General features: G+C 38.0%; 1 protein-coding gene across 9 annotated transcripts in view; it reads left to right on the plus strand.

The window, feature by feature from the left end:
* Nucleotides 1-956: 956 nt before the first annotated feature.
* The window catches only part of RCOR3 (REST corepressor 3), a 54,575-nt gene continuing 27,564 nt past the window's right edge, over nucleotides 957-27,967 (plus strand). For 4 of the 9 annotated variants that reach the window (XR_013967979.1, XM_080823951.1, XM_080823953.1 and 1 more), the window contains exons 1-7: nucleotides 1,108-1,352; nucleotides 1,772-1,828; nucleotides 11,352-11,429; nucleotides 14,756-14,808; nucleotides 16,837-16,998; nucleotides 18,368-18,492; nucleotides 19,251-19,329. Coding sequence is in view for 7 of the 9 variants with exons in the window: in XM_080823951.1 (XP_080680077.1) it covers nucleotides 1,178-1,352; nucleotides 1,772-1,828; nucleotides 11,352-11,429; nucleotides 14,756-14,808; nucleotides 16,837-16,998; nucleotides 18,368-18,492; nucleotides 19,251-19,329 (729 nt within the window). In the remaining 2 variants the exon portion in view is untranslated. Of the gene's footprint in view, nucleotides 1,353-1,771; nucleotides 1,829-11,351; nucleotides 11,430-12,114; nucleotides 12,211-14,755; nucleotides 14,809-16,836; nucleotides 16,999-18,367; nucleotides 18,493-19,250; nucleotides 19,330-27,967 lie in introns of those variants that run through there. The other 5 variants (XM_080823952.1, XR_013967978.1, XM_080823954.1 and 2 more) reach the window with 5 other exon arrangements.

Consider the following 27,967-nt stretch of genomic DNA (forward strand, 5'->3'; position numbering starts at 1 on the left):
ATGCAGCTCTTGCCTCACCTCCACTAGAGGACTCCGCCCTCCCTACAGCTCTGCTCCAAGCCCTGACCACAAGTCAGCGAGGACTGAGTAAGCACCAGTGGACAAGGCCGCGGTCGTAATTTTATTTCACCACTGACAACACCCACTTTCTAACTAATAAAACAGTAGAGGAGAAAAATGGATAAAAATAAAGCAAAGGTGAGAAAAGAAAACTGAAGAAAGGTTTTTAACAAGACACCTTTTAGCAAAATACAGCTGCAATGCTAGCACTGGAAACTCATCTCGGCACCCTCAGTCTCTCTCGGGAGTCAGGCCCCAGATCTGGGATTCAGACACCAGAACTGCAGCGTCCAGATAAACAAGACCGCGACTGCTACTCTGGGCTTGGAACTCGAACGGCGCCCCGCCACACAGTCCGACTCCCCGGCGGGAAAGGGCGCAACACCAGCTCGTCGCGGTTGGAGGAGCCGCAAAAACGAGCAGCAAACCGCCACAGGATCTCAAAAGGGCCGCGCTCCCGCCGAGACCCTCCCGGCCGTCCCGACCCGTAACCCCCACGGGGAGAGGGAGGCCGTTGCCTGATTCCGGCGCCTCGGATACCGCCGGCCCTTTCTCAGGCTGGGCGCGTTCCTTCCGCCCAGAGAGGGCAAAGAGTCCCACGCCCTCTTGTCCGCCTCCGCCCGCGCGCTAGAGCGCCCCCTAGGAAGGAAGCCGGAGAGGCGGCCGCGCCTCTGCGGCGATTTTATTAGCTCGGTTGGGGTAGCCAGGGCTGCCGGCGAGTGGGGCTTCCCCGCCCCTCCCCCTCTTCCCCTCCGCCCCCCCCTTGCCCCTCCCCGCCCGGCGGCCGGAACCTCCCTGCGGGGCGGAGTGATACCGGCGACGGCGTAGAGCGCGGCGCGGTCGACAGGGGCGCCCGGGACTGCGCGGGGCGAGCGGAGGGAGGAGGGGAGAGAGGCGGGGCCGGGGCGGGTTGTTGTGAGGCGACTGCGCTACTGCCGGACCGGGGTGGTTATGGCGGCTCCATATTAACACCCTCCTCCTCCTCCGCCTCCGCCGCCGCCGCCGCCGCCGCCGTCTCCTCCTCCTCCTCTCCCTCCCGCCCGCACTCGTAAGCCATCTCCCCCTTCACCCTGACGCCTACCGTTTCCCCTCACCTTTCCCCCTCCCCTCTTCTACCATGCCCGGCATGATGGAGAAAGGGCCCGAGTTACTGGGGAAGAACCGATCGGCCAACGGCAGCGCCAAGAGCCCGGCGGGCGGCGGCGGCGGCGGCGGCGGCGCCTCGTCCACCAACGGCGGGCTGCACTACTCCGAGCCCGAGAGCGGCTGCAGTAGCGACGACGAGCACGGTGGTAGCCTCGAACTCCTCCCCGCCAGCCCGCCTGCCCCCCTCCCTCCTCCCCTCCCCCAGCCCCCTCCCCTCGCCGCGCTCCCGTCCTCCCTCCCCTCGGAGCCCGGGCGCTGCGGTAGCCTCGAACTCCCGGTGCAGTGCAGTAGCACCCCCCGCGACCCCCGTCCCTCCGCCCCTCGACCAATCCTCCGCCCTGCCCCCCCCCCCGCTCCCCGCCCCCATCCGCTGCCATCTCCCGGAGTGCCCGGAGTTAATATCTTCCCATCCACCCGCCGCTTCTTTCCTCCCTCCAGCAAATTTTATATTTTATTAAGTGTCTCTTCCTTTTTCTTTTTTTCTTCTTTTTTCTTCTTCTTCTTCTTCTTCTTCTTTTTTTTTTCTCTCCCCCCCCCCTTTTTTCTTTTTGGCATTGCTTTGCAGATGTTGGGATGAGAGTCGGAGCTGAATACCAAGCTCGGATCCCTGAATTTGATCCAGGTAGATATATTTGCTTAAGCAAAATCCTGTCTCCTCTTTTTGGTAATGGTTTAGTGTGAAAGGGATAGAGGGGCTGCCGAGGTAGGGGTCAGGGTGTGCGGTTGGGCGGGGATGCGGGGCGGGGATGGGCAGGCATCTGGCGGGGAGGCTGTCAGGCTTGGCAGGGCTGTGACACAGGGCGTGTGGGCAGATGTGTGCATTGCAAGGTTAACATGGTTCCTTCAGAGGCCACTTGCCCGCTGGTGGCATCGCCTTTCTGTCCCCATGAGCCTGGGGCGAGGTGGGGGAGAGCAGAGGGAGGCGGCCCTTGGCGGATTCGAGGGTCTGAGGCTGGGGAAGGAGCGGCTGTTGGGCCGAGGCTGGAGGAGAGGGTGTGCAGGCTGCCTGTGGAAGAACCATGCAAATGTCAGTTGCCACACCGCCGGCCCCCGGAGAGCGGAGGGCCTCGCTCAGCAAGGGCGGCGGATGCCCGGGCTGCTGTCATCGGCCGAAGCTGAGGGCGAACCTTGGCCGACCCGCTCGAACACAGGATTTTCTTTTTTCTTTCTTTTTAGCTAGGTGGTGTAGCTTTGGTCGCGACAGCTCTGCGGAGTGTAGGAGCCGCGGAGAGAAAGGATGGGGAAAGGGGGTGGGGAGAAGCCAGAGGCACACCTCGCCCTCCAGCCAGCCCTAGGCAGTCAGACCACAGGACAGTGGCAGCAGCTGCCAAGGAGACATTTTCTCCCCGAGCAGCCAGGTTCCAGCGTCCTCTGCTAACCCAGCTTGCGGGCTCCCCGTCTACTTTTCTCCAAACAGGCTCTCTGGCGGTCACGGGATTTCAGCCTGGACGGGGATTGGGCGAGAGTTCCGCATATGGAGGCGCCCTTGCTGGAGCCTCCCGGAGTGGAGCGTGTTCCTTCTCCCCACCCCAGACCCTCTTCAGTTCAGGCTTTGGATAGACTTTGAAGGAGCTTTTTTTTTTTTTTTTTTTTTTAAACCCTTTCTTCCTTACAGTTGGTCAGTTTCTTGCCCACAGTCCCCTCATAATAACATTGTGTCGGGCTTTTGAACTCTGTATTAGATATTAATAGGGCTTACTTGTGTTTTTTGGTGGGAGAGGGGAGGGATAGCGTCTTTACTTCGTTATAGGGTACGGATGGGTATTATTCATCCCCTGCCCATTACAACAATGCAGAAGAGTTTTAGGTAACATCTCCTTCTGTCCTGAGGGGGAGGGTAAAATAATGAGTGTTAAAAGGATTGTTAGTGCAGTCTGTTTTTCAATAGGTAAAACCAGTGATTCGAGTGCTCACTGGGTATGGGTTGCCTTCCAAATGACATAGCTGTTAGTATATTTTATTCAAAAGCTATCAAGTGTGTGTACTGGTGGTCTTCAAATAATTTTAAATGGTTTGTGAAACTAATTTTGTTTATTGATGTAGCTAGTAGGTGAATAACATTTTGGCATTACAAGGTATTAACCTGTTACTTGGAAAAAGCATGCTTTGGCTTAAAATAGACTGAATTCAGTTCCCAGGTATTTTATTTTTCTGCTCTGAGCAAGTTAGTGACCTTCTCTGATCCTTAGTTTCCCTAGCTGTAAAATGGACATAAAAAATGCTTCATGGAATTCTTATCAGAAATACCTGATTGGCATATGGCGGTTATTCAGTAAAGATCAAATTTGATAATTAAGAACGATTCTGCATACATTTACATCTTTATGACTTGGGGCATTCATTGGTACTTTGCTTTTCTGGGAAATGATAAACTGACTTACAAATTAGAATTCAACAACCAGAACTATTTCATAAGTTAATAAATGTATCTATTTTTTGCTCCATTAGATAGGTTTATATTTCATAGATAACTGTACACAGTTGATTAGGAGGTCTTGTGTTAAAAACCAGACTTCCTGGAACAAATTTATAGATGCCTTGGTCTGGATCACTGTAAAGGTTTTTTTTGTTTTGTTTTGTTTTGTTTTCATTTCACGATAGAGAATAAATTTCAAAATTTGAAAAATAATTCATTAAAAGTGCAGAACACTTCAGGTAGTTTCACATGGCCACTATTTGAATTATCCAGTTTACTTGATCATCATTTTTTTAATTACTTTGAACCTAAGCAGAATATTTGTGGGGAAAAAAATCACTGCATTATTACATTTTTAAAAGTCATTTCAAGTTGTTTACACAGATTATAATTGACACTTTCTATTAGGGTAAGAATATATGTCATTGGGGCACCTGGGTAGCTCAGTGGGTTAAAGCCTCTGCCTTCTGCTCAGGTCATGATCTCAGGGTCCTGGGATCGAGCCCCGCATCTGGCTCTCTGCTCGGCGGGAGCCTGCTTCCTCCTCTCTCTCTATCTGCCTGCTTGTGATCTCTGTCTGTCAAATAAATAAATAAAATCTTAAAAAAATATATATATATATATATATATGTCGCATTTTAGAAATTCATTTGTAAATTTTCTCCTTAATCTGCAGAAGAATACTGAACCCAGGGACACAACTAAAACCAGTTATCACTTAAACCTGGATAGGCTTTCCTATAGCCATTATAAGCAAATCTTGTCAAGCAAATGTAGATTATCAGTTGTTAGACACTTTTTTTAAAAAGTAAATATTGAACCCCTATGCCTTTCAATACGGTGCCATTCGTCTGTTTTATTCTAAGTGTTGTGCTGTTGGGTGAAGTTCTATCAATTCAGTATACTTTGGTGAGAAATTAAACATATTTCTTTGGAAAAGATAAAAGGAAAAGAGATATTTATTAATGATAGAGCTTGAGGAATGATCAGTATCTCTCTCTCCTTTTCTTTTTCTATACCTTCATCTTTAGTCTCATAAACCATTCAGTCTACATTCATGGAGATTATTCAGCCATAACCAACTTATTTGGAAGAAAAATTCCTTAGGTACCAAGATTATTATGATCAGAATATAGGAAAATTAAAGAGGATTTGTGTGTGTATGCGTGTTTAGGATATTTTTATTGAAGAAATTAATAGTGATAGAAATCAAACAGAATGACTTACTAAAATGAGTATTTTAGAAAATATGAGAAGAATTGTGATTTAAATTGGAATTACTGAATATAATTTTAGGAACAGTTTATGTTAATTAACACCATTGCTAAGAATGTCTTTATAAAAATTTACTGACTGGATTTGATTATTTTCTTTCTTTTTCTTTTTTTAAAAAGATTTTATTTATTTGTCAGAAAGAGAGATATAGAGTGTAAGCAAGGGTAGTGGCAGGCAGAGGGAGAAGCAGACTCCTTTCTGAGTAAGGAGCCTGTTGTGGGACTTGATTCCAGAGTCCTAGTATTATGACCTGAGAAAAGCAGATGCTTAATTGACTGAGCCACCAGGCATCCCTGGATTTGATTATTTTCTTAGGTGCTTTTTTTTTCCTTTAGATTTTTCACTTCCCAACTTTTATTTAGTGCCTCCTGCCTATTTGTGTATCAAGGAGGAGCAGTTTTGTGTGGCGATTAAATCTTACCTCTTTTCATATGCCTTTTAGGTAATATGGTATAGTGTCCTTGACAAACTGCCTGAAGTATCTATGCCTTTATTTTGTGATTTGTGAAAGGAGATAATGTTAACCATGTCATTAGATTAGGTGAAAATTGATGTCTATAAAGCAGTGGTCTTCAAAATGTTTTGCTTATATATTCATAATAGAATTTTTTTTAAGATTTTATTTATTTATTTGACAGCGACACAGCGAGAGAGGGAATACAAGCAGGGGGAGTGGGAGAGGGAGAAGCAGGCTCTCCGCGGAGCAGGGAGTCTGATGTGGGGCTCGATCCCAGGACCATGGGATCATGACCTGAGCCAAACGCAGCCACTTAACGACTGAGCCACCCAGGCGCCCCCATAAAAGAAATTTCAAAAAAATTTTCTCATGTATTTTTGACATCACTTGTTGCTATGTTAAAATAGTTGAAAAACATAATCTCCAGTGTATTGAAAATACTAGGACTTTGAAATAAAGCCATTATGTCCTTGTTTTAAATGCATCCAGTTAAATATAAATACTACAGTAATATGATAGTATCTATTTTATAAGAAGTATGGAGAGGTGAATAGTCTGAAAGTTTACATTTTTCCTTTTTATCTTAGAATTCATTGCCATGGATTTTACCCCATGGAATTTTATATTTTTGTGCTTGAAAGTGCTTTATTGATCAACTATCCAATTTCTCTACCATTGTAATATGTATTCTTGTGAACATAAGGTTCTAAGTGTTAAGTCTCTTCTGGTTTGAGTTACTACACTTAATGTATAATTGATTGAAATTGTAATAGCTATGATGCCTTTAGTAAAGGAGAGCCTTGCTGACACCCTTCGTTTGGCACTGTAGAGGTCTTAAAATGTTAGGTGATGTACTCTTCTCAGATGTGGGATGGGGTAAAAGAGCTGCCTTTTTTTTTTTTTTTTTTTTTTTTTTTTTTTTTAGTAAGTGAGGGAAGGGCATCTGTGAAAGAGGTCATAAGTGGAATGAACAGCTAGCTTAGACTGCAGGTGAGTTCTCAGGCAGATTGTCTTGGGGAAGAGCACACAGGGAAGCTAAAGTTCTGAAAATTAATTCCCACAAAACTTACTTATATAACCCTTGGAAAGTCATTATTTATCCCAATTTGAAGGTAGTAAATTAAATATGTGAGAGCCCACTTCATAAATTGGAGAACTTTAACAAATATTTGGTGTGTCTTAATATTCTCAGTACTTAAGTTCTTTCTTTTCTTTTTTTTTTTAAATGTTTATTGATTGGAGAGAGAGAGAGAGAGCATGAGAGGGGAGACATCAGAGGGAGAAGCAGACTCCCCCGCTGAACAGGGAGCCCGATGTGGGACTCGATCCTGGGACTCAGGATCAGGACCTGTGGCGAAGGCAATTGCTTAACCAACTGAGCCACCCAGGCACCCCTTAAGTTCTTTCCTATAGAATATTTGTCCCATGATTTCCATAGAACTCCTTATTTTAAATGTCCTAAATCTAAGAAGTAGATTTATTTATTTCTTTTTATAAAAGATTTTATTTATTTATTTGAGGGAGAGAGAGAGAATGTGAGAGAACAAGTGGGAGGAGGCGTGGGGGGAGAAGCAGACTCCCCTGCAGAGCAGGGATCCCAATGCGGAACTCGATCCCAGAACCTTGAGATCATGACCTGAGCTGAAAGCAGCCACTTAATGGACTGAGCCACCCAGGTGCCCTAGGTTTTTATTTTTGTACTTATTTTGAAATTTGCTATTGATGTAAAAATCCTAGCTCATCAAAAAAAATTTTTTTTTAAGATTTTATTTATTTATTTGACAGACAGAGATCACAAGTAGGCAGAGAGGCAGGCAGAGAGAGACGAGGATGCAGGCTCCCTGCTGAGCAGAGAGCCCGAAGTGGGGCTTTATCCCAAGACCCTGGGATCATGACCTAGGCCAAAGACAGAGGCTTTAATCCACTGAGCCACTCAGGCGCCCCTCAAAATTATATTTTTGTTTCTTAGTTGTTGGTTTTCCCCAATTGGTCTCATAAATGTACTTTACCAATTGCAGTTAAGGTATCTAAAAGATTTCAAAATGATTATAAACTTTTAAGTGTTTCATTTCATACTTTTAAAAATTGTTTAATAATTTTGTTTTTAGAACTGTCATGCTAATATATAGTCTTTTAAAATGATGGTAGCTTGCTATCTAGGCTTTGGGGTTTGTTTGTTTTTTTTTCATCTATTTGGAAGATAAGATACTTCTAAGGTTGGATTATTTCGTTGGTGAGGCAAGCTTGATTTTCAGTATTCTTTTTTTTTTTTTTAAAGATTTATTTATTTGTCAGAGAGAGAGCACACACACACACACACACACACAAGCAGGGGGAGTGGCAGGCAGAGGAAGAAGTAGGCTCTCTGCTGAGCAAGGAGCCTGATGTGGGTGGGACTCGATCCCAGGACTCAATCATGACCCGAGCGGAACACAGACGCTTAACTGACTGAGCCACCCAGGCATCCCTTCAGTATTCTTTCTGAGTTATCAGACAGGTTTGAGATATAATATTAAATATTGTTACACATAAAAGCAAAATAAATATTGACTTTATGTCCGTGAGATATTTGTCTTCAACTTTTACAATGGAAAGGATAAAATTATTGTATGCAAAGCATCCTGAGGGGTACAGTGTATGTGTTGTGCTGAGTGCTGTGTATTGTGTAAGACTGATGAGTTACAGACCTGTACCCCTGAAACAAATAATACATTATATATTAATAATAAAATAATACAAGTTACTTTCTCCTTTTATAGGAGAGAAGTCAGGTCTGAGTTTTTAGGAAAAAAAAAGAGAAAGGTCATTTCAACTATCCAGTCTCATTTTCAAGGGATTGGTGAGAGAAGGCATTATCTGTTTATGTTAGAGCCCCATGAGGTTTTATTCGTTTGTGTTACTTGATAAGGTGACAAGAAGTGTTTTCAGAGTAGAGATCGAATGGAACAAGAAAGGACTTTCAGTGAGCATATATTAGTAATGATAATGTTTAGGTAATGCTTACTGTATGCCAGGTACTTTGCATACATTCATTTAATTTTTTAATAATTCTGTGAAGTAGGTACTCTCATCTTCCCTATTTTTTTTTTTTTTGAGATTTATTTATTTTAGGGAGAGAGCATGCGAGCGAGCGGGGGTGGGGCTGGGAGGAGCCAGGGAGAGAGGAAGAGACAAATCCTCAAGCAGACCCCCCACTGAGTAGGAAGCCTGGCATGGGGACTCGGTGTGGGGCCTGGATCCCAGGACTCTGAGATCCTGACCTGAGCTGAAATCCATGGTCAGCTGCTTAACCGTTAGACTGAGCTATCCCGGCACCCCTCATCAGTGTTTTTAAAGAATTACACTAAGGCATGGACAACATGGGTAAATTTTCCTAAGATGACAAAGCTTGGAAATGTCAGAGCTTGGATTCGAATTAGAGTCTGGCTCTGTAATGGTTACGCTCTTAACCATTATATTAAAATATCTCATTTCCTGTGAACATCAGTCATTTCTTGGGCCTAGCTGACACATACATGATTGAAAATGGTGGAGTTTAGTTCAAGGTTAGGAAAAGAACAATGTGGGGATGCCTGGGTGGCTCAGTCAGTTAAGTGTCTGCCTTCAGTTCAGGTCATGATGCAGGGTGCTGGGATTGAGCCCTGCTTGGGGCTCCCTGCCCAGGGGAGAGTCTGCTTATCCCTCTCCCCATCTCCCACTCATGCTCTCTCTCCCTTTCAAATAAATAAAATCACTATAATCAAATAAATAAAATCAAATAAATAAAATCACTGTGAAAAGCCTAATTAGTCATTCTCTGCTACCAGACACAATTACTCTCCCTATTAGCATTCCCTACTCCTATGTTAGAAGAGCTGTTAGTCCCCATGGCTTAGATGTCAGTTTTTGTCAGATCAGGCCCTTAATTGTAGTCCTAAGAATTTTGGGGGAAACCTAGCTGTTTTTCTTCTGGGGAAAAAATACAAAAAATAGTTGATATCTGTGTAAGAAGAGAGATTTCATGAAGGTATTTTAATTAAGATTTTCTGTAATGCAAGAAGCAGATGCAAGAAATATGTTTAAATATTAAGCATGACAACGCCGTTAAGACTTGAGACTTAATGAAAACCTTTCTTTGTTGCACTTCTTATTAAGTAGGATTTAAATTATCTTATTGTTATAATCCATTGTAAAAAAGAAAAAGTCCATGCTGAAGAATTGAAGTTTAGAATACTCACTAGAAATAGCAGTAGATTAAGACTTCTGACCAACTTGGATTTGTCTGTTTTATTTCCACTGAGTGACTGCCAGTTTTGCTTTTGTGTTTATATTTTATGTGGTTAGAAATTTAATATAGATCTTATTTTTGAAGTTTTTAAAAAACTTGAAATTTGTTTTCATTGAATATAAATTTTAGATAATGTACTTCTACTTTGCATTTTCTTAAATTCTTAGATTTTTGTCCTCTTTATTAAAGATATGACAAAGTGCAGTAGGTTTTCCTTTTAGATTCATTTTATAAATATGATTTTTGTAATCCTTTGGTACTGTTCTCTCATTTCTCTTTTTTCCATTCTAAATTTTTTTTAGAGTAAAACATATACAATTTTTAAACAATTTTAGCTTCATATTTTCACTAACAGTATATAATTATAATTTTCTATAATTTGTTGATTGAATATGCAATAGTGATGTGTAGTGATTCTCCAAAAGTTAAAAACTGCTGAACTATATTAGATTATTCCTGAGATTATACCCTTAGTTCCTTTATCCTTGGAGGTGAGTGTTCTTTATTCCAAATATCTTATAACTTTATGAATGATTATAGTTTAACCTCAAAATTCTGTTAATGTTTTATGAATAATGAATAATTTCGGAATTTTTGCCATTTGTTGGTGGTAGCTATCAATACCTCACAAAAGTCAATTATGATATATTCATAGACAAGTCTTTAAGTAGGTAGCAACAATGCTTCATTTCTTGATAGTTTTAATTAACTTGAATGCACCTAGGAATTAGAAGGAATCCAGAAAAAGACCACCGAGTAATTAAAAGACAGAACCCACAGGCATGTATTTGGCACTGGGACAGCTGTGTCGGGCTTTCATTCAGTCTCTATCCTTGATGTAACATTAATAGAGCTTGATTTTTCTGACTTTTTAGATTATAATAGGTTAGAAATAAGCAATAGTAATGTTATGCTTCTACGTTTGAGGTGGACTTTGATTATTTCAAGGAGAAACAGCATTATTAACTTTTACATTTTTTGACTTTGTTTTCCTCTTATACAGAGCACATAATTTTATAAATATAAACTGTAATAAATGAAATTAACGCTCAAAAGGAACAGTTGGCAGACTCACAAGGAATAAGATTAAAGAAAAAACATAAAAAGCAGATATAAGTATTTTTGAATGATGGTAGTCTTGACCCATTTAGATATGGGGCAAAACAGAAATAACTTACCACCAGAGGTATTCTCTAGTTTTAAAAGTCAGAATTTTTAATGACTTGCAAATAATGTTTAGAAGGTTAAATCAAATGTATTATCTGTCAAGAAATAGGGCTATATATGGGGCACCTGGGTGGCTCAGTGGGTTAGGCCTCTGCCTTCGGCTCAGGTCATGATCTCAGGGTCCTGGGATCGAGCCCTGCATCAGTCTCTGCTCAGCAGGGAGCCTGCTTCCCCCCTCTCTCTGCCTACTTGTGATCTATGTCTGTCAAATAAATAAATAAAATCTTTAAAAAAAAAAAGAAATAGGGCTATATAGTGTACTTAAGAAAGTCTTTCTTTTTAATTTAAATGGGGTTAACTTCAGTCTTTGTGAAATTTTCTTCAATTCCATAAGTGAAATAGTATATTTAATGTAAAATCTGTTTTTCTTTGTATCCTTGTACTTGGTTCCTTTGTCCTCTTGCAGGTACTGTACTAAAATAGAAAAAAATTTACTTTGTTTATACTTAATTTTAAATGTACATAAAATCCATCATATTTAAAGTAATGGATTTTTTCCCTAGGTGCTACAAAGTACACAGATAAAGACAATGGAGGAATGCTTGTGTGGTCTCCATATCACAGTATCCCAGATGCTAAATGTAAGTTTTCTGAAATTGAATGTTTATGTCAATAGGATTCTATCAACCAATTCAAAATGCAACTTATATTTGTTTTGGATTGCTTAGATTCTCATAAGAACACGGTTTGTCTTTGTTTTGTTTTTTTGATCGAGGTTGTTATAATAGAATGTTTTTCCTTTTTTTTTTTTTAACAGTTTTTTTTTTTTTTTTTAAGATTTTATTTGTTTATTTGTCAGAGAGAGTGAGCACAGGCAGACAGAGAGGCAGGCAGAGGCAGAGGGAGAAGCAGGCTCCCTGCCGAGCAAGGAGCCCGATGTGGGACTCGATCCCAGGACGCTGGGATCATGACCTGAGCCGAAGGCAGCCGCTTAACCAACTGAGCCACCCAGGCGTCCCGAATGTTTTTCCTTTTGAAAGATAGTGGGTTGATCATTCCAATTTGTGTCAGGCCCAGGAAGACTGAAAATACCTAGAATCTGATGGCATTGCTGCTTAAATCCTCAAGCAGGGGAGGGAGTTACTATGTAGACATCTGCACAGGCTTTTCCTCAGTATATGGAGCTGTAAAGAAATGCCTTCAAACTTCAGAGAGCCCAGTATCATTACCATTTTAAAGAGGAAAGGGGAAAGAACTGACTTCAGCAGCCATCAATCAGGTCATCTTTGAGCTCTCCATTTCTGGACGGAGACCTTCTGGATCATTGACCATGCACTTCTTGAATCATGGTGTGGCTTTAGACTTCAATGTGATGTAGCGGACCTGATCCTTTGCGGCACATCAGATATAGGAAACATGCAGGTAACAAAACTAAGTTCCCCATCCCTCCATTCAGTTATCTTTGAATTTGTTAATTAGACAAACAGAAAACCACTGCACAGCTATTCTTGCAGCTATAAAATAACCTTGTCTTATAAAAATATTTATGAAATCTTAGAAATGTCCCGTAATGGTTTATTTAGTCCTATGAAAATTAATGATGTTCTATATGTCATGTGAATAGTAAGCTAAGAATACTTCTTGATGCAATAAGAGAACTAAAAATTGAAAATTGAGTATTATGCTGCCTACCTGATAATTCTTCCTTTTGACAGTTTGGGAATACCAGCAAGAGGTCTAGCTGGTAATCTAGGAATTACATACCCTTGAGGCATTCTTAACAGAAAACACAAAATTGTACATTTGGCCTGGGACTGTATACTGAGAAACCTGAGGGAGATTATCAGGTTTCTCTGGTTCAGTTCTTGTTACATAGCAAAGGTTTTCATTCATAAACTAAGCATCAGGGTATCACTGACTTCTGCTGTCCTACCACTGTTTTCTTAACAAGGTAGAAAACAAAATTTAGGAAGCCAGCATATCTTGATTGTGTGGTGCCCATGTAGAATATTCTAGACCAAAGATATCGGGCAGCGGGTTCAGCTCTGGCTGTGCACTGGAATCACGTGGAGGAACTTTTAAAAGATAGTGCTGATGTCTAGTCTCTATCTCAAACCAATTAAATCAGAATCTTAAGGGTTGGAGTCTGGACTTTTAATTTTTTAATTTTATTTATTTAGTTATTTATTTATTTTTAAAAGATTTTATTTATTTATTTGACAGAGAGAGATCACAAGTAGGCAGAGAGGCAGGCAGAGAGAGGGAGAGGGAAGCAGGCTGCCTGCTGAGCAGAGAGCCTGATGCGGGACTCGATCCCAGGACCCTGAGATCATGACCTGAGCCGAAGGCAGCGACTTAACCCACTGAGCCACCCAGGTGCCCCCATTTATTTATTTTTAAAGACTTTATTTTTTAGTAATCTCTGTACCCCACATGGGGCTTGAACTCATGACTCCAAGATCAAGAGTTGCATTCTCTTCCAACCGATCCAGGTGGGTGCTCCTGAGCTTACTTTTTAAAAGCTCCCCCAATGATTCTAATGCACAGCCAAGGTTGGAAACCATAGATTGACTGGTATTGTTTAGCCTTCTACTTATAGGACTGTAGGACATTTTTGTTAAACAGTATATATTTAGGCCTATCTTATGTTTATGTGCTATGTATTTAAGTTCTAAACAAAATACAATATTTGGATTTTCTGCAAAAGTTTACAGTCTTAGGGAACTATAATAGCATCCATCGAAAATAGTTACTATTCTAACAGCATTATTGTTATAATATCATTTTTATATATTAAATTATATTAACAGTGACTAATGGTAATAGCAAACTCATATAAAGTACCTAAAACCTACCATGGGTTATTCTAAACAGTTGATATGTATTATCTCATTTAATCCTAGGAAGAAGGTACTGTTTTAGAGTGAGAAAAGTAAGGTACAGAAAAGAAGAGTTAATTGCCTATAGTCAAAAAACTAGCAACAAGGCTGAGAATCAAGCCCTGGTAGACTAGCTGTTCTGGGATCAGAATTCTTAACCTCTGCTTCTCCAAATATGCCATCTATGTATCTATCTATCTATCTTTGTGTGTGTGTGTGTGTGTGTGTATATATATATTTATATATAAAGTGCATATATATACACATATATATACACATATATATGCACTTTATATATAAATATATGTATATGCACTTTATATATATATGCTTTATATATATATGCACTTTATATATATATGCTTTATTTATATATATATATATATATGCACTTTATATATAAACTTTAAAAAAGGATCAAACAGGAGTGACTATATGGATTTCACATAAAACAGTCCTGCTGACTGAAATGGCAGACTTCTCAGAAGTGAGGCCTTAAAATAGTTAGTACCTCATCATTGAAGCTGTGCTTATCTAAGTAATTTTTTTGGCTTGATTACATATGGATGTTGAATGAAAATGGAATATTCAGACACCTTCTGTATAGCTTGCAAGAAGAGCTGAAGAAAATTTAGGGTTACCGAAGCATACTTGAACATGTCATTATTACGTCTAGCTTTGGGCCAACTCTTACTTTGAGATGGGATCTGAAGCAGCTAAGTCTCTTCAAATAAAGACTGTAACAGAAAAATGAAGAAATTATCTAATATTCTGCACTGTAGTTAGGTTCTATTGACTATGTCCAGATTGTTCTTTTTTGTATACAAAAACAGTTAAATGGCGTTGAATTTAATAAGTATGTGCTATATAATCTTAGAAATAAATCATACTAAGTAAAATTTTAAATCAAGGAAGCCTCTGATCCTGTTTATAGAAGTAGAAGTCTTTTTTTGTACCATTCATGGAAAATGACTTTTCCCTGGAAAAGCCCTGGAATATAATATTTTAATTTTGCTATGTTTAAAAAAAAAAAAAAAAGACCTGAGCACCTGAAGTAAATATAGTTATATGACATTGTTTCATTGCAGTGGATGAATATATTGCAATTGCAAAGGAGAAACATGGCTACAATGTGGAACAGGTATGTAGAGAAACATTTTAGTATTAAAGCTTGCCTCAGTACTTAACAAATCCAAAGAACATCTGGTTGGTTCTATCCTAAGAAATTGCAGTTCCACCAATTTTATAGATACCATAAGAAGTCTAGTAAAGTATGACCTTTTAAACTTAGGGATTTTGCTTTTATTATAAACATTGCTCATCTCAAGGGCTTGAATATTTTTCTCTCAATACTTCTGTTTCTTAGTCTGCTTTGGGTTCTAAAAGTATCTCAAAGCCTTTAGATTATTCTGGCAAATGCTAACCAAAAAGGGATTTTTTTTTTTTTAAGATTTTATTTATTTATTTGACAGAGAAAGAGAGAGAGATCACAAGTAGGCAGAGAGGCAGGCAGAGGGAGAGAGGGAAGCAGGCTCCCTGCTGAGCAGAGCCCAATGCGGGACTCCATCCCGGAATCCATAGACCATGACCTGAGCCGAAGGCAGAGGCTTAACCCACTGAGCCACCCAGGCACCCCAGTTCTCTCTCATCTTTTAATCTGAAAGACCTATAAGTTAAACTTTTTATTTAGTATTTAAGACTTCTCAATTTTGAATGAAATAATTTATGAAGGGCTTTTCCCAAATTTAGTTTTTAATTCTTTAATTTACTTGGGGGGGCTTTTTTTTTATTAGATAATTTTAAAAGATCTATATGGGGCATATGGTTCATTATCCCTTGTAGTGAGGGAATGAAGAACATGAAAAAATAAAAATGAAATAGAGATTCTTAAATCTGTTTTCAACTAATTATAGATCAGCCTTTATCAGAAGTAATAATAAAATAAATGAATTACCTGTAATCTGCACTATTAAGAGCTAATTTTACAGTCATTACCATGGCTAAATAATACAAAGTCATTTCTAGAAATTGAGATGTTTTTCTAAACATAGTTAATTTTTTTGTGAATTTTGAAGCCTTTGGTTATTTTGTTTTTAATTTTTGGCTTTCTGTTTAATATTTGAGATGTTAATCCTTTAAAATGTGACTGCACATATGTTTATTTTCATGTTCATTTTAAAGGAGTGTTACTGAAGTACAGAAATTAATTTTAAAATGCATTATTTGAAAAGTTGCTAAATTTCTTCGTAAAAATGAAATTTGCTACTTGGTAACTTATAGGAAAGATAAAGACCTGCAGCTTAACAATAGAAGGGAAGGTTATGGAAGGTTAGAAATTACCCATTTTTTTTTTAAGATTTTATTTTATTTATTTCACCGAGAGAGAGATCACAAGTAGGCAGAGAGGCAGGCAGAGAGAGAGAAGAGGAAGCAGGCTCCCCGCTGAGCAGAGAGCCCGAAGTGGGACTCGATCCCAGAACCCTGGGATCATGACCCGAGCTGAAGGCAGAGGCTCAACCCACTGAGCCACCAAGGCGCCCCTAGAAATTACCCATTTTGGGCTTTACTATGATTTGGTAATAAAGTCATTGAAGTTATCAGTATGCCTCATAATGATTCTATGCATTATGATAATAAAGAACTTTAAGACATATATGTGGTAAATATTAAGATTGCATTGAGGTACTCCTTGGAACTGTTCAGCCCATGGTACTTCTAAAAGATTAAAACAAATGTTTCTCTACTACGTTTCAACTGAGCACTTCTAGTTTGATATTATGATTGCTAGTTTTCTTCAAATATTTACTGGATATTTTTCCTTTCAGCATGTTTTCTCTACACATTGACTAATGAGTAAATGTAGGTCAGTTGTAATACGAGTCTACAAACCTGCTTTAGTAATTATAGTCACTCTCCTCAGTTCACTGTTTTTCCTAGATTATGCAGCAAATGTGGTATGTAAGAACATTTACTGTTCTGAGGCCCTGATTTAAAAGAGATAAATAAATGAGGTCTACCTGGGCATTCCTGATTAAAAGCTCTAAATTGTGAGTGTATCTTCAGTTGAAGTCATTGGGCTTAAGATTTTAACCTAATTTGTGTTTAACTCTCTTAAGTGTGATGGAACATAAGTCCATTAAAACCAAAGGGGAATGATTTTTCTTCAAAGGCTCTTGGCATGTTGTTCTGGCATAAACATAACATTGAGAAGTCCCTTGCTGATCTCCCTAATTTCACTCCCTTTCCGGATGAGTGGACAGTGGAAGATAAAGTCCTGTTTGAACAAGCCTTTAGTTTTCATGGGAAGAGCTTTCACAGGATTCAGCAAATGGTATGGTAATTTTAGTTTCACTGTAATTTGTGCCTGAAAGATTTGCTGTTATTAAACACTTTCCAATTCTTAAAAACAAAAAAGTTTTCAGCCTAATTTTAATGTTTAAAAGTATTTGATAATTCAGATACCTATATATTTGTATATACCCTATTTTTGATAAGCACTCAACTGCATGGCAGTTATGTACTATTTCATCATAATTTTTTGTTATGATTTAAATATGTGTATTAAATGTGGTTCTAGGAAAAAAATCACAATTTCATTTTTATTTTAAATGTTTTCATTTTTTAACATTAGGGTTTTCTAATATATTCTTTTGGATATGAAAATCAATTTTAAAAAATTCTGTATTTCAATATTATACAGGCACTATTGTTTTTAAGGAGAAAAACTCTTTCTTTCTACTTTTTAAATTTTTAGTATTGTGTCAAAAGAATATAAACCTGAGAAGTTGCTGCATTAGAATCTCTTAACCTGAATGGATGAAAATTAGATAATGTTTGCAAATATATCTAAATATTGAAGAGAGCCATTTTGATTGGGCATATGTGTCCTTGTTTGCCAGTATGACAAATCAGTGCATGATGATTAGTCATTTTAATACCCAGAGACTTTATTTGGTAGCTACAGTCTGATTTTATTATTTATCATTTTAAAACCTAGAGTTAAGACAGTAATTTAAAAAATTCATTGTCGAAAATTGAATGGCTTTTCTTGAAAACATGATGCTAAGTGACAGAAGCCAGGCATAAAAGGTCATATAGTATATGAGCCCATTTATATGAAATTTCCAGAATAGACAAATCCATAGAAATAGAAAGTAGATTACTTGTTGCCAGAGACTGGGGTAAGGGAAGACCAGAGGATGACTACTAATGTTTCTTTTTGAACTTACGAAAATGTCTGGAATTACATAGTGATGTTTGCATAACTTAGTGAATATGCTAGAAACCACTGAATTGTACATTTTAAATTGGTAAATTTTGAGGTATGTTAATTATGTATTAGTTTTAAAATTTCAACTTACAGAGGTGGGAAGAGAAGAGTAAATCTTTAAGAAAAACAAATACTGACAGCTAACATGCTGGGGACATCTGGGTGCATTGTTTACCATGTTTGTGATACTCTTTTCTCCCCTTTCTTCTTGGAACAAATAGGAATATTCAGAAATGTCGATGACATAGGTGTGATGGGTTACTATGACTATAACAGTACTTTTAGTTCTATAATTCATAAATATACCCATGAAAATATTTTTCATCTATGCCTTTAAGTATCAAAGAATAGTATCAGAAATATTATTCATTCTGTTAATCAGAATTTATGAATTAAACTTGCTGATAATAACATGACTTTTTTTTCCAAGCTTCCAGATAAGACAATTGCTAGCCTTGTAAAATATTACTATTCCTGGAAAAAAACTCGATCCAGGACAAGCTTGATGGATCGCCAGGCTCGTAAACTAGCCAATAGACATAATCAGGGTGACAGGTAGGTTGGATGCCTTTATATAGTTACATTGTTAGGACACTTACTGAATTGTTTATACTTCCTAAGGCAGAAGAATTATCACAACACATTGTAAATACTTCTTAACCTTTCATTCAAGATGTTTCGTCTCTGGCAGGAAGAGTTATCAGAAATCTTAACAGTAAGGCCTTTTCTTTAACTGTTAATTGTAGCCAGCAGACACTACAACTGTGTTGTATGTGAGCTGTGTTTAACTCTACTTGCAAGTGCTTCCTTTTAGTACTGATATATTCAGTACATATATTTAGAATACATTAAGAAACACACTCTCTAGAACATGCTCTTTCCATAATTGCCTGAGCACAATTACCTGACTAACTGAAGTCAGCATTATTGTAGCTGTATGTTTCTGGTGGTATAAAACCATTCTGCTTACTGGTGTTTATCTTTATCCTCCAACTGGAGAGATGAAATAATCAGTACTATATCAAATTAATATATGTGTTCTCTTTCCCAAATAGTATTCTTTCTAAATATCTATCCTATTGGGTCTCTGTTTTTTAGGTATACATGTTTGCTAACATGATTCTATATACCCCAAAAGATAAATGTTTCTAAACACTACAGCAGTCTAAATTATAGAAGGTAATCTTCCAAGGACACTCTTATTTTTTTGGAAAATGTCTAGTGAAATTATTAGCAAGGTATATTGCAATTTGATAAACCCCCAGAATAGAATAAAAAGGGAATTAAGTTTACTAATCTTTGTTTCTTCTCAGCGATGATGATGTGGAAGAAACACACCCAGTGGATGGAAATGATAGTGATTACGATCCAAAAAAAGAAGCCAAGAAAGAGGTAATGGTGATCATTAGAGTGCTTGTAATTGTTTTACAAATCCATGCAAAGAAGAATGAACTATCCTTCATGTTAAGAAAAACATTTTTATATCATAATGTAGGAAGTAGTAAATTTCGATGTTAGAGGGTTTTGTAAAAATATCTAGAACTACTAGTTAGCCAGTAGTTTAAATAATTATTGGGTTATCTCATCCACTCAGAAGTCTAAAAGCCCTGTCACAATCGCTAGTCCTTAATCCATAGAAAAGAAATAAAACCACCCTCAGATGGTATAGTATGAGTATAATAGAGTATAAAATTAAGCTTTCTGGTTTTGTTACCCAATTTTTCTTAAAAACACTTGTTTTCGTCCATATTATAGCAAATTAGAAATTAGAAATTAGGTCTCCCTCAACTTATGATGAGGTTACATCCCAGTAAACTCATCATAAAGTGAAAATATTGTAAGTCAGAAATGTATTTAATATACCTAATCTAGCAAACATCATCACTTAGCCTAGCCTACCTTAAACATGCTCACAACATTCATTAGCCTATAGTTGGGTAAAATGATCTAATACAGAGCCTGCTTTAAAATAAAGTGTTGAGGGGTGCCTGGGTGACTCAGTGGGTTAAAGCCTCTGCCTTCAGCTCAGGTCATGATCCCAGGGTCCTGGGATCGAGCCCCTCATAGGGCTCTCTGCTCAACAGGGAGCCTGCTTCCTCCTCCCTCTCTGCCTGCCTCTCTGCCTACTTGTGATCTCTGCCTGTCAAATAAATAAATAAAATCTTTTAAAAAAAAAAAGTGTTGACTATTTCATATAGTTGAATACTGTACTGAAAGTGAAACACAGAATGGTTGTAAATATACACAGTGGTTGTCAGTGTATCGATTGTTTTCGTGTCCACTTAGCTGACTGGGAGCTGCAGCTCACTGCCACCGCCTAGCATTATGAAAGAGCATTTTACTGCATATTGCTAGCTTGGAATAAGAAGAAAATTCAGAGTACAGTTTCTGTTGAGTGCCTGTGACTTTCACACCATCAGAAAGTTGAAAAATTGTAACCAGAACCATTATAAGTTGGGGATGATCTGTAGTAGTGGTATACTGACAGCAGTGAAAGTAGACACGAAGGAAGAGATGCAAGAATCCCCAACTAGGAAAGCACTCCTGTTCCTCTAAATGATGATGATGATGATGATTTACAATCACTAGGAAAAGGGCGCCTGGGTGGCTCAGTGGGTTAAATCCCCTGCCTTCTGCTCAGGTCATGATCCCAGGGTCCTAGGATCGAGCCCCACATCGGGCTCTCTGCTCTAAGGAGAGCCTGCTTCTCTGCCTACTTGTGATCTCTGTCAAATAAATAAATAAAATCTTTCAAAAAAAAATCACTAGGAAAAGGCTAAATTGATATACTGACTCATTTATATAGGCAGGGATTTACATAATTGTGAAAAATAGATTAAATATTGAAGGGTAAAGTCTTGTGAGGTATAGACATCTGTGACATAGTGAAGATCGAAATTGGGAGACAGAAGGTACCTTCATCCTATTTAATGACCACCATTCCTCAATGCCATTGGCCCATCCTGGTCCTTGTCATCATCTTAAATTCTTTTATTAAGTGACATTTTAAAGATCCTATTCTTACCTCAATTTGTTATTTTACTAATTTTTCTACTACTGCTAAATACTCCCAAATTACTTGATTCCTTCATTTTTTCCCAAGTCCGCCTTGTTTCTCTGAGCCATAGACCTAGTGATCAACTACTTAAATTGCTGTCTTCCCCATATCTCTCTTACATCCCTAGTATTAAGTCCCCATTTCCCTATCCTCTGCTATACCTTCCCTAACCCCTAACCCTATGAACCCACAATGTTGTTATTCTTGGTCTGAGAGGCACAACAGGAGAAAAATGGCATAATCATGTAAATTGTTGCTACTTAGATAAAATGGCTTCAGATCTTAGCGTAGTCCTTACGTCTCTCAGTGTTTAACTTCTGAGCCTCAGGGTTTTCCCTTGGTAAAATGAAAATAATAGGATTATTTGGGAATCAAAGAGGTAATATATACAGAAGCACTTCTTAGAGTACCTAGTACATAATGAATCTTGAGTAAAAGATACTATTGTTTTATTCATTATTTGAGCAGGTGTTCTGAACTTGCATCCCTTTCTACACATCACCTACCATCTCTCCACTCCCCTGCAAAAACTTGCCTGATAATCTCACAGAGAAAATATCAAGCAGGAAGTCCCTTAAATTCCAGCCCTTCTCCCTGACCTCTGTGCTACTTTACTACCCTTTTCATCTGAGCATGTTTATACTTAGAACATTAAAATTACTGTATTTTGCCCAGTAGGCTATACACTTTGAAGTCAGAGACTGAGTTACATTGTACATCTTGTACATTGTACATCTCCCAGCACTTTACATAGTACTCCTTGTCCACCTCCTTACCAATATTTGATACGATCAGACTTATAAAAATCTTACAGATTTATTTTTTTAAAGATTTTATTTGACAGAGATCACAAGTAGGCAGAGAGGCAGGCAGAGAGGGAGAGGGGGAAGCAGCCTCCCTGCTGAGCAGAGAGCCCAATGTGGGGCTCAATCCTAGGACCCTGGGATCATGACCTGAGCTGAAGAGAGAGGCTTTAACCTACTGAGCCACCCAGGTGCCCCTTACAGATCTATTAATAGAAATGATACTAAGGAACATTTACTGAATAAAGTCTGCCTGAATGCCTCTCTCTCATAGTAACAAAGGTCCCTTCTCTTGTTTGATCCTATCTGTCCCTTCATGTCAGGACTACGACTTTTCCCATCCCTCTCTAATGCCATATTTTCAACCTTCTCATTGCAGCCCAAATTATGCTCACATCTTCTGTGTAAAAGCGTAACTATCTCTCTACCAATCTAGAAAAAACTCTACTCCTTCCTACTACTTCACTTTTGACTTCGCTTCGGTCAGGCTTCTGTCTTTTCACTTCACTGAAACAGCTGAGAGATGTCAACCTAACTGCCACATCCAGTGATTCATTGTATTCTGCTCGAGCTTTCTGTATCATTTCAAGTTACTGACCCCTCCCTTTTCCCTGAAAATTTCTTTGACTTTTGTAACACGATTCTGTGATTCTTCCCCCCACCCTCACCCAGTGGCCTATTTTATTTTTCAGATTTTATTTAAATTCTAGTTGTTAAAATATAGTACAGTATTGGTGGTTCTGTGATTCTTGCCTACTTTTTAATTTATAAAATTTTTTTTAATAGATTTTATTTACTTATTTGATAGAGAAAAAAAAAGTAGTGTGAGGGGCAGGGGCAGAAGCAGATTCCCCACTGAACAGGGAGCCCGATATGGGATCTGGGCCTCAATCCAGGGCTCTAGAATCATGACCTGAGCTGAAGGCAGACACTTAACTGACTGAGCCACCCAGGTGCCCTTTGTCTGCCTTTTTAACTGTTGTGTCTCAATCTTAGTAACTTTTTTCTTTGTTATTATTTTATACTATACTATTCTATACTTTCTTAATTCTGTTCATTTTATTGTTGTTTTTAATTTTTTCTCTCAAATAACTGTAAATTTTGTCCTTTATGTTTTATACAACTGCCTTACTTTTAGGTTTTCATCTCTTCTCTGAATTATTGGAATTTTCTGTCTTCTGTCCTGGTCTCCACATTCTCCACACCACCCCCTTCCAGTCTCTTCTTTAACCCTGTTGCCAAAGCAGTCTTTCTAAAACCGAATTTACTGCTTGCAACCCTCCCATGGCTTTATCTGTAGGATTAGGATAAAACACAAAGCTCTCTAGTGAGGCATTCCCCACCCCACCCCACATATTTCAAATTACTAACAGTGTTTTAGAAAAGTCTTAGTTCCCTGGCTTTTGTCCTGTGGTTATGATGGTTCTTTTTTTCTGGGATTCTCTTTATTCACAAATCTGCCTAGGAAATTCCTCATAATTCTGTTAAGATGTAACTTCTTTATGAACTCTGTCCTATGCTTTATCTTGAATTGACACCACCTCCTTATTTTTCTTTAAATCTGTTGAAATACTCGTTGGGGTTCCCTGTTTTACCTGTCTATCCCTTTGTGGTAAGCCTTTGAAGAGCAAGAATCCTATCTACAGAGCCTGAAACATAGTAAGCATTCTGTCAGATTTACTATAATGAATGCGAATACACATTATAAACTTGTTGTTTATTGTACAAATGTAAGAGATTAGGAACTTGAGTTATCTAGAGAACTTACGTATGTGTAATACTGTTCTGTCCAACTATGCGAGATGATATATATGCATTTGGCCTTTTGTTTGACTGTGATCTCATACTATTAGCATAAGGAAAGTATAAGTTAAACAATGTCAAAAGGAGGGTGACTGGGTGGCTTAGTATATTAAGTGTCTGCCTTCAGCTCAGGTCATGATCCCAGGGTCCTGGGATCCAGTCCCCATGGTGGCAGGCTCCCAGTTCTATGGGGAGTCTGCTTCTCCCTTTGCCCTTCCCTGCTGCTTGTGCTCTTTCTTTCTCTCAAAGAAATAAATAAAATCTTGAAAAGAAATGTTAACAGGAATCCTCCAGAATGTGGTTCAGGGCAGGTTAGGGTTAGCAGCTTCATTCATTCCTCTGTTCTTTCACAAATCATAGGGACACAGGAAGGAGTGATACTATATTATTGCCTTTAACACAGATCTACATACCTGCTTCTACATGTTATTGACACATTATGCAGAATTTTAATAAACTTTTAAAAATTGTGAACTATATAGTATCATAGAGTATGCAGAGTTTAAAGAAGAATAAAACAGCCAGCATCTCCTCACTGAGCTTAAGAAACAGAAGTCCTGTGTGTGTGTTTCGTTAATTGTACCCCTCTCCCTTCTCTCCAGAGAGAACCTCTATCCTGAAAAGGGAACCCTATCCTGAACTGTATCAGTTATTTACTTTTTTTTGTAGTTTTATCACACGTGTGTATCTGACCAACCGTAATTGAGTTTTGTCCATTTCAAACTTTATTTAAATGGAGTCATATTATATATGTTTTTCAGCTACTCATATTTTGTTGTTGTCTAGCATGTTTTTGCAATTCATTTTCATCGTTATACTACGGTGTTCCATTGTATGCGTACGCCACAACTTATTTGTTTCTTATCAAGGGACATCATTTCCAGTTTATTATTATCATACACAATACTGATGAGAATATATCCTGAATACACATACGTAAGAATTCCTTTGGAACATTGCTTCTCAGGTTTAGTAGGTTTTGTATTGCCCCCGTGATGGGGCATTTAGAATTATGGAGGGGTTTTTCATTATTATAGTGGCATGGTAGGAAAGGCATGCCAACTCTCCTGAAATGCACAGCACATTAGGGATTGTGCCACCAGTGACTTATTGAGTAAATACTACCCTTGGAGTGTTTGGAATGGAATTACTCTAGGGTATTAACCATGTTTATATTTGCCGTTACCTAGTAAAGTTGACCCTTGAACAACACAGGTTTGAACTGCGTGTGTCTGCTTTCATACAGACATTTTCAATATATACAATACTGTAGATTTATTTTCTTTTCCTTAAGATTTTCTTCATAACATTTTCTTTTTTCTAGCTAAGTTTATTTTAAGAATATGGTATATAATATATACAACAAAAGATGTGTTGATCCATTGTGTTGTCAGTAGGCCTTCTGGTCAATAGTAGGCTATTTGTAATTAAGTTTTTGAGGAGTCACAGTTGATACAGAGTTTTGATCGCAGGGAAGGTCAGTGCCCCCATCCCCCACATTGTTCAAGGGTCAGTTGGGCCATGAGAGTACTTACAATCCACTTCCTTGCCAATACTTGATATAATAGACTTTTAAAATGTTATAAATCTAGTAGTATGAAATGGTATCATTGTGTTCTCAATTTCATCAGATTACTAATGAGGCTGAATATTTTTCCATCTGTTTATTGTCTATTATTGTGTCTTTTTAAAGAAAAATCCTATTTTTGTTTGTTTGCTTATTTTTTACCTCCTTTCCTATGGGGTGGTTTTTGTCTTTTTCTTAAAGACAGAATGTATAAAAGTTCATTTTCTTACTGAGTTCCTTATGCATTCTGGATACTGATCCCTTAGTTAAATGTGTTGCATAGCTTTTTATCAGTTTATAGCTTTTTACTCTCTTTACGTGCTTTTGATGAACAGCTATTACATCAGAAGCATGTACAGATTCAATTTGTGTTCTTTTATATTTTCAAACTTAAGCTTTAAGTTTTGCTTTTTTTAAGTCCTTGATCTGTCAGTAGTTAAGGTTGGTTCATGTGAGGTAGAAATCCATTTTTACTTGTGTTTCCTAATACGGAAGTGAGTTCCTCTCTTGTAGCTGGTCTGCAGTGACAGCTTTATCATATGTGAGGTTTTTATATATGCATGACTATCTATTCTGCTCCTCTTGTCATCCTATAAGATCTTAATTGCTGTAGCTTTATGGTAAGTCTTGATGGCTGTTAGGGTATAAGTCCCACTGCTTGGTGGTGTTTTTTAAGGAGTAAGTAGTTGGCTATTCTTGGACCTTTGCTCTTAAAGCTTATCTGTTCCTAGAAAAGCCTTAATAAATACTCCATTGACATATAGGGAGAAAAGAAACCTTTGTGTAATTTATTTGTAGATTGCATTTCCTATGAAGAGATTTATGTTTTCTGAAAACAATAGTTTTATTTCTTTTTAATTCTTACATGCCTTTTATTTCTTCCCTTACTGAACTAGATTGACCTTTATAATGTTGAAGAGAAGTTAGGATAACAAATATTTTTACCTTATTCCTAATTTTAGAATGGTTTTTATGTTTCACTATCAACTAGAATATAATTGAAAGTTTTCAATGCACTTACATGACTGGTAGTTAATATGCTAGCTGCCAACTGGCATTCCTCTCTAACCTGGTGGTCTGTGAGTAATCTGGCTTCTTACCATGGGTTGGTTTTCTCCAAAGCATTCATTCCAAAAGCACTAAGTGGAAACTACCCAGCCTCTTCTGGCCTAGCCTTGGAAGTTATTCAACATCACTTCTGTTGCATTCTGTGGGTTACTGTGAGTTACTGAAGTTGATCCAGAATCAAGGGCGGGAAATATAGATCCCACTTCTCAATGGCTGGAATGTTGAGGCTTTTGATAACATATTTTGAAACCTCAAGCCTAGAATACAGAATTTTCATAAATGTTCTTCCATGCGTGTTTGAGAAGAAAATAATACTTTTTTAGTTACAGGATTCTGTGTCTATTAATTGTGTCTAGTCAGTTCTGTGCTTGAAATCTGTGTTCTCTTACTGCTTGCCTTGCTGGTATGGTTTTTGTTACCTGCTTACCTGATCATTAATTGAGAGGTGACACTCTTTATATTTCAAAGCTGTTGTTATTAGATGCATAGAATAGAAGTCTAGAGTTGTTTTATTTTGCTACTGAATTGAACTTTTTATCAGTATGTGTCTCTAGAAGAAACCATTTCAAGCCCAGGTCTCAAAAATTTTTACGTATTTTGTAATGTCTTCTGTCTGATATAACTCTGCCATCTTTCTTTCATTTATTATTTGCCTGGTTTATCTTAATTATTTTCTTTCAATATTTCTATGTCCTCCCAATTTAAGTGTGTCTCTTTCTGAGGAAAATACTGGTAGGATTTTATAATCTGTCTGGAGAGTCTAGTCCCTGTGTATCAGTCATGATAACTGATCTGTGTATATTTTTGTTCTTTCTCATTTTTACCTTTTATTTGACTTGCCTTTTTTCCCCTCATTCAAGGCTTGCTCTTTTCTTTTTTTTTTTTCCTTGCATTAAGACTCAGTCATCTCTGGTTCCACTTTTTTATTCTCTGCTAGTTTGGGTTGTTATAGAAATATATTTCTATTAGTGTATACCCTGGAAATTTTTCCTGCATATTTAACTTAAAGTCTAATATTGGTTTTTTTTTTAATGACTTCATGATTAATATTGGCCCTTAAAATGCTTTGACTTTAGCCACTGCCCTCCTGATATGTATACAGTTTTTATCCTATTTTAGTTACACCTTATTTTTTAAAATCTCTCAAATATAGTCAGTGTTTATTTGTATTTACATAAATGTTTAAAATTCACTCATTATTCTTTCTTGATTATTAGACTTTCTTCAAAAATCATTTCCCTTTTCCTGAAATATATCTTATACAGGTTAATTTAGTGAGAGTCTGTTACTTATAAATAGTTTTGGTGTCTATTTCATTTGAAGATAATATTCTACTACTTCTGATATTGGTCATTCCTGCAGAAAAATCTGCTGCCAGTCTAATTATCATTCCTTTGGAGGTAATTTGTGTTTTTCTCTTTCTCTGCTTTTATGGTCTCTTCTTTGTCTTTAGTGGTGTTTCACCTTAAAATATCTGACTGGGTTTTTTGTTTTGTTTGTTCTGTTTTTGTTTTTGGTTTTTTTTTGTAAATTTCTTTTGGATTCATCGTAATTCTTGAGTCCTATGTCTTAAGTTCTGTAAAATTCTCATTTGTTGCCTCTTTGAATATTGTCTTCCTCATTCTCTCTATTCTTTCTTTTGGGAATCCTTTTAGAAATCTAATGAAGCTTCACATGTCTCTTAACCACTCATTTTCCATCTTTTTTTGTCTTTCCATATTTTTGCCCTGC

Source organism: Martes martes (genome assembly GCF_963455335.1).
Source record: "Martes martes genome assembly, chromosome: 15".
NCBI classification, from domain to species: Eukaryota; Metazoa; Chordata; class Mammalia; order Carnivora; family Mustelidae; genus Martes; species Martes martes.